At 58.9% G+C, this 6,548-nt stretch overlaps 1 protein-coding gene across 1 annotated transcript; it reads left to right on the top strand.

The window, feature by feature from the left end:
• The first annotated feature begins 678 nt into the window (after positions 1 to 678).
• Positions 679 to 3,352, top strand: SLAMF9 (SLAM family member 9). Its single transcript, XM_045983126.1, has 4 exons — positions 679 to 821; positions 1,226 to 1,567; positions 2,321 to 2,593; positions 2,982 to 3,352. The coding sequence occupies exons 1-4, from the start codon at positions 776 to 778 to the stop codon at positions 3,179 to 3,181; spliced, it is 861 nt and encodes a 286-aa protein (XP_045839082.1). The 5' UTR covers positions 679 to 775; the 3' UTR covers positions 3,182 to 3,352.
• Positions 3,353 to 6,548: the final 3,196 nt, after the last annotated feature.

Here is a 6,548-nt window from a genome sequence, read left to right as displayed (position 1 = left end):
TCCCCTGTGAGCTTGAACACCAGCGACCGAGACTTCTCCCAAGGCCACCACGGCGTCCTGAGCAGCTCTGCCTGTCGGACCTCCTCTAGCTTGGGTCCGCATCTCAGCCTCACAGGACAAGTTAGTCTTTCTGTAATATTAACCTAGATGGGCTCTTGGGCCCAAAGTGTGCTTTTTTTAAAAGAGAGTTAAATTTTTTTTTCCTCTTGATAGTCTCTCAAGTGGGAGTCTGGCAAGCTTGAAATATGGAATGCTTCGTTTGTTCGTCTGTTCCAGAAATATCAGCTGGGTGCTGCGTGTGTCTAGCATGGGACATAGAGGTGTCCCAAAAGATGGGGTCCATCTGGGGAGACAAAAACGCTTATAAGGTCAAAGGTTGACAGCAACATAGGAACCGCCAAGCGAGAGCTGACCCAGGGTACGCTCAGGGCCAGGAGCTCCGGCCAGGTGGGGGAGGGTGGCTGTCTGGGAACACAGGGGCTGGGGGTCTAGGAAGGTTTCTCTTAGGAAATGGGATCTGAGTGGTGTTTGATAGACAGGAAGCACGGACCAGTGGGTGAACCAGCCCGGCAACCAGACTTCCCAAGATGGACAGGGAGGGGCTTAGTGGGGATGAAGGAAGCTGGAGGCTGCTGGGGGTTGGTGAGAAGCATTTCCCCTCCCAGACACTGTCAGTCAGTCGCTCTGTCTCCAGCAGCCTCCTGACCTGGCAGCTGGTCTCCTTCATCAGCTTGGGGGCCAGGAGGCCAACCTGCTGGGGGGCGGGGCTGCCGTCATGCGGGCCCTTCCACGGCTTCTCCTACTCTTGCTGGTCCGGACAGGTGAGAGAGGAGAGACTGCAGGCCTGGGATGGGAGCGTCTCCCTCCCTCTGCTCTCCTGTCCCGCTGGGGTTTGGGCTGGCAAGGCTCGGGGCTGGATGCTTCAGCTCTCCGGGAGTAAAGAGGAAGAGGGTGTGGTTGCGGTTCAGGACCAAGAGGTGGGGAAGACTGCAACGTAGAAGGGGGACAGCCCACCGCGGCAAGGCCAAGGTGAAACTTGGAGGAGGAGGGCCCAGACAAAAGCCAATGCCTGGGAGGTACTCAGATGAGGTGCAGCGGGAGCTGGAGCCAGAAAGGGTTGGGACGGACCCGGGGCCCACGGAAGCCCCACGTGGGAGACAGGTGCACGCCCATCACTGCCCCCGCCCCAGGCGCAGCATCCCGTCTTTTCTTCCTTTTTCTGCAGCGGAAGGCTATTCTGGAGATGATGGGGATACAGAGGACGTTGTTGCGGTCCTTCAGGAGTCCGTCAGCCTCCCCCTGGAAATTCCAGCCGATGAAGAGGTTGAGAATATCGTCTGGTCCTCTCATGTAAGGCTTGCCACCGTGGTCCCTGGGAAAGAGGGGCAGCCGGCCACCGTCGAGGTGACCAATCCTCGATACGAGGGCCGAGCAAGCTTCCCGGACCTTGGCTACTCCCTGCACATCAGCAGTCTCAGCTGGGAGGACTCAGGGCCTTACCAGGCTCAGGTCAACCTGAGGACGTCGCAGACCTCCATCGTGCAGCGTTACCATCTACGTGTGTACCGTGAGTGTCGGCTCGGAGCTCCAGCGCTGCTTGTCCGGGGCTCTCCTGAGCTTTTCACGCGAAGGAGCAGTGGTCTCGGGACTCAGAGTTATGGTTGGAGGGGTGGGGACAGGAAGGAGGGCTGTCTCCTGTGCGCCCAAGCCCGGTGTCTGAGCTGCGCGCCGCAGGCGGAGTGACCGGAGCTGTGAGGCCCTGGGCACATGGGCTGTTCCCCTGGACCTTCCCCGTGCAGTGAGATGGTCTGGAGCTTCCCGTGTGGACGTCCGGGGGCCCTTCTCTCCCACTGAGATCCTGCATCCTGGGAACAGATGCCGCCTCTAGGCCTGAGCGCTCGATCCCCCTGTGCCCTGTGAGGGCTGCTAATCAATGTCTGTCTCCACCCAACCAAGTTTCTCAGTGCCTGTGACACTGACTGACGCTCTGCCTCGAATCTTGCAGAGACACTGATGAAACTCTAAATGCCCCCAGGAGGTGTGACGATGTTTCCTGGGATCAAAAAGGCAGAATGGGTTTGGAGGAAGGTGGGGTGCGCAGGGGACGGAGAGAAGGAGAGGCCATGTTGGGGGGCACGTAGAAAATGCCAAAGGCAGCCCTATCTATCTTAGCGGTTGCCCGGGGAACCCTGGAACCAGATTTTATGGCGGCTGCGTTAGTTTCTGGACAGGCACCCCTGACCCCCCAGGATTGAGGACCTTAAGAGAATAGCTGACCCCTGATTACTTAAGAGGGTCTTCGTGTCCCTCCTTCATCCAGGCCGGCTGTCGGAGCCTCATGTCACCGTGAACTTTGAGATCTCTCAGGAAGATGGCTGTAATATATCTCTGACCTGCTCTGTGGAGAAGGCAGGCCTGGACGTGACCTACAGCTGGCTATCCGGGGAGGATGGCGTGGACACAGTGCACGAGAGCTCTGCCCTCAGCACATCCTGGCGGCCTGGGGACAATGCCCCCTCTTACACCTGCAGGGCCAGCAACCCCGTCAGCAGCGTCGCTTCCCGCCCCATCCCTGCCGGGTCCTTCTGTTCAGGTACCAGGCCCCTGGGGACAGCCCCGAGCTACTGCAGGGCTCTCAGCTACCACCGCCCTCCCTCCGTTCTTCCCAGAAGAGTACCTGGTACCCAGAACCGCACTCCTCCCCATGGGACCTGGTCCCCTGGGCTGGGGACGGGGCCGGTGCTCCCAACTCCCAAAGGTTCTTGAGTCTCTCGCTCAGCTTGAAATCATTCCCTGCATCTCAGCTCTGACTTCTGTGATCAGAACACACATGTCCAGAGACCCTTGCCAAGGAACAGCAATTGGCTGTGAACTAACTTGAGACCCCCTGGGGGATTTGGGCTGGATCTCCGCCTCTGAATCTGGACCTCCCCCCCATCCCCCGCCCTGGCAAGCCCCTCTCTCCTTGCCTCCTGCCCCAGATCCCGGCTCTCCTTCGGAGAAGTCCACTTACCTCTGCGTCTTGGCCAAGGGGCTGCTTCTCCTCGCGCTCCTCGTGGTTCTGGCTGTGGGACTGTGGCTCACCAGAGCCCCAAAATGGGGCCGAACACCAAGGATGAGGAAGCTCAAGAGAAACAGACTCAGACTGAAAAAGGAGAAGCCCCACCCCAGCCTGGCCTGAGCGACCCTGGGACCCCCCCCCGGCCCCCTCCTGAGCGCTGTTTCTCCCCCAGCCCTGGGGAGTCCTCCCCCCAGCCCCCAGGGGCCTCTCCTCCCAGGGGGCCGAGGGCTGGGCGCTGTAAGGGCCATACCCCACAGGGGGTGGGGGAGAGGATGATTATCCGGCAATAAAGTCGCATTAGGTGACCACCACTCTGGAGGGGTGGCATTGGGTCCTCGGCCGCGCGACTCCCCCGACCTGCTTCCCGGGCTTTCTTTGTGATCTGGGCGTCCTCCCTCACGGCCCCTGTGCTTTCCCATGCCTGCCTCTGCCTAGGAGAGTGAGTCCAAAGCCCCCTTCACCACATCCACAACAGTCTTTATTCTTCAGCCCCTGTCCCACTCCCGCCAAGCGCACACTTTCCTGTGACCCTACCTGAGTCTGGGAGTCCTAAGCCGGGGAGAGATGCCGGAGAAAGGCCAAGCAGGGAGCAGCCCCAGGGGGCTAAACTTCCCACCGAGATTCTGCTTTTGGAGCCTGCCGTCTGCCCAGTCCCTGGGCTCAGGGCAGAAGCTGTGTGGCCCGTTGAGATGTCCTGCATCCTGGGGCCGAGCCGACCCGGGTGACCCTCAGTCAGTCGCCTTCCCGTCCACTTGATGCTCGCTAGCCACTCCAGGCCTCTGTGGCCTGGCCTTTGAGGCCGGCCCCAGACGGACGACAACTCGGCCGGACTGGTAGCTGGAGTCATGGACCGCGGACGCTGCCTGTGGTTGGTTTGCTGTCCCGTCCTCTTCTCCAGATTTCCGTGTCTCAGACCTTCTCTCTGGACCCTTGTCCTGGGTGCACGCCCAACCGCTCCACGCGCACTGGTCTCCGGCCAAGCCTTTACGCTGCTCCCAGCAGCCTGGATCCCTCACCTGAGCCTGCTGAGCCTTTGTTGTGGTTGTGGGATACAGTGAGAGCCCTGGGGGCAGGGATCGCAGGGGCTCTCGGCTCCGCTCCGCCTCTCTCCCGGGACACTTTGTCCAGCAGACAACCATTCAGGCTCCGTCCTTTTCCTGGGGCTGTGGAGGCACAGGAAGGCTGGCTGGTACCCCTGGGGGGGGGGGTCTCTGAAGGAGAGTGAGGGACTAGGGGTGGGCCGTGTGGAGGACACTGTGTCTGACATTCCTCCTGCTCACCTGCCCCTCTCTCAGCGAGAAGGATGCTGGTCTCCAAAATGACTTCCAAGGGGCAGTGGGATGCGTAGGGGAATCGTGGGGACCAAGGACACTGCTTTTGGGAAGACAGGACAGGTGGGCCAGGCACTAGGACACCCAGGAGGACGGTTCTTTCCCAGGTTCCAGCCTGGAAAGGAAGCAGGGCCATGAGGCAAGGGGGGGAGGGGAGTGTCCTAAGTCTCTGGGCAGGAGATGGAGCCCCTTGGGGCCTGGCATGGAGTTGGTGATGTTGGGAAACCAGGCCCCAAAGAGCTCCTCAGGTGGGCAACAGATCAACTCCCTGAGGGCCTGAGCCCTTGTCCTCCTGGAAGGCAGTCCCGGCCCAAGGCTGATTCTCTGCCCCTCTGCCCCGCCCCCCAGGAGGTCCCACCTTCCAAGAGGCCTGAGGTTCAGGGCCAAGGCTGCAGCCCCTGTTCCTCCAGCTCCGGCATCCGCTTCTGGAGACTGACTGGGAAGGCACACGGGGCCGCTGGTTTTTCCTGGATCTCAGAGTCAGGCCCACGGAAAGCGAGTAAAGAGATGGATGGTCCCCGTCCTGCTGGTCCAGGGCTCTCCCCGGAGCTGGCCAAGTCTTTCTCCCACCATCTCCGGACAGAGAAGGGCTGAGGCCCCAAAGCATCAGGGGGGACCTGAAAGAGGAAGGCAGAGCCCCTCAGACGGGGGAACTGAGGCTCAAGGAGGTCCGGGCCCCTCTGTCCGCAGGAAGCAGGGACATGACCAGCTGGTGGGACTTCGCCCTCGGCAGAGTTGGCCTGTCCTTTGACACAGATGGACGCAAATGGGGGCAGGGGTGGCCTGGGGCCGGGGGGGGGGGCAGCATGTGGGGATCCACTAAGAGTCAGGCACTGGGCTAGCACTGGGGAGGCAGGAAAGACCTGGCCTGCCTCAAGGAAGTCTTCCTGCAGTCTGTGAGGACCATAATTACGAGGTGTGACAAGGGCCATGGGCAAAGGTGAGGGCACAATGGGTGGAGCGGGTCCGAGGGAAGAGGAGAGTTTCTGACCCCAGAGTAGCCGGGAGTCCAGGGAAGGGGCACTCTCGCCTGACCGAAGACGAATGGGAAGACACTGGTTTGTGGCAGAGCACAGTGACTTCTAGGGACTTTGAGACCACACCTGGCAGGGGACAAAGGGAGAGGTAAGAAGCGGGTCTGCAGAGGACGCCAGGCCCCTCTGAGAGACTCAGCGTTGTGAGACATTCAAGCAGGAACACCCTTCTGGACCTACAGCCTCACGGGGACAGATGGCAGGGACGACCATGGGGAGGGGACAGGCTGTGAAAGATGACACCGGGTGATAGGGCTGGTGCTCCCCGGGGTCAGGGGCATCCGTGGAACTGACCGCAATGTCTGATCTTGTTCTCAGCAAGTTGAAAATACGTGGGCCGGCTGATACTTGGGTTACATAAAATCCTAGCGGGTTGAACACCCTTTCCAGAAAGTAACAACCACAGATTGAGGAGGACCCAGAAGAAAATCTTAATTTTGAGACTCAGGGACTATTTTTAATCAACTTTCACTTCTGGCACAGTGAGGGAACAAGTTTCGGGGCTACGTTCCTGTTCTTGCCAAAAAGCCCACAAGATACTTCAGAATCGGAGCAAAATGACAATAATAATACAATTGACAAAAATAAGGATTCAGGGGGAAAAATGACCAGACCATCAACTTTTTAAAAATGGAAAGTTATTTTAAATCCCAAGATCACAAAAAGTTATTTTACAACCAAATGAAATTAGCTCTTCCTCAAGAAAACCCTGGAAACTGGGGCGCCTGGGTGGTTCAGTCAGTTGAGTGTGTGACTTTGGCTTAAGTCATGATCCCAGGGTCCTGGGATCAAGTCCTGCATTGGGCTCTCTGCTCGGCGGGGAGCCTGCTGCTCCTTCTTCCTCTGCTTGCTCCCCCTTTGTGCGCTCTCTCTGTCAAATAAATAAACAAAATTGAGAAAAATAGAAAGAAAACACTGGAAACAGTAGATACGAACTTTTGGATCAGAGGGGGAGGGAGATCTTCTCTGCTGGCTAGTGAGGGACCACGGGGTAGAGAGGGCTGCGTGCAGACATCTGTTTGAAGCCCTCTCCTGGCTTTCACACGGTGTCCACTAACCTGTGCTCTGAGCGGCCTCATGGCCATCATGAAGTCTGTTACCTTGTGAAGTAATGTGGAAAGC

The sequence above is a fragment of the Meles meles genome, chromosome 17 (assembly GCF_922984935.1).
Source record: "Meles meles chromosome 17, mMelMel3.1 paternal haplotype, whole genome shotgun sequence".
Taxonomy (NCBI): domain Eukaryota; kingdom Metazoa; phylum Chordata; class Mammalia; order Carnivora; family Mustelidae; genus Meles; species Meles meles.
This window is presented reverse-complemented; position numbering and strand designations above follow the sequence as displayed.

Coding starts and splice junctions, on each gene's coding strand:
- SLAMF9 (XM_045983126.1), top strand. CDS start 776: ATGCGGGCCCTTCCACGGCTTCTCCTACTCTTGCTGGTCCGGACAG. Junction 822..1,225: donor ACTCTTGCTGGTCCGGACAG/GTGAGAGAGGAG, acceptor CTTTTTCTGCAG/CGGAAGGCTATTCTGGAGAT. Junction 1,568..2,320: donor TTACCATCTACGTGTGTACC/GTGAGTGTCGGC, acceptor TCCTTCATCCAG/GCCGGCTGTCGGAGCCTCAT.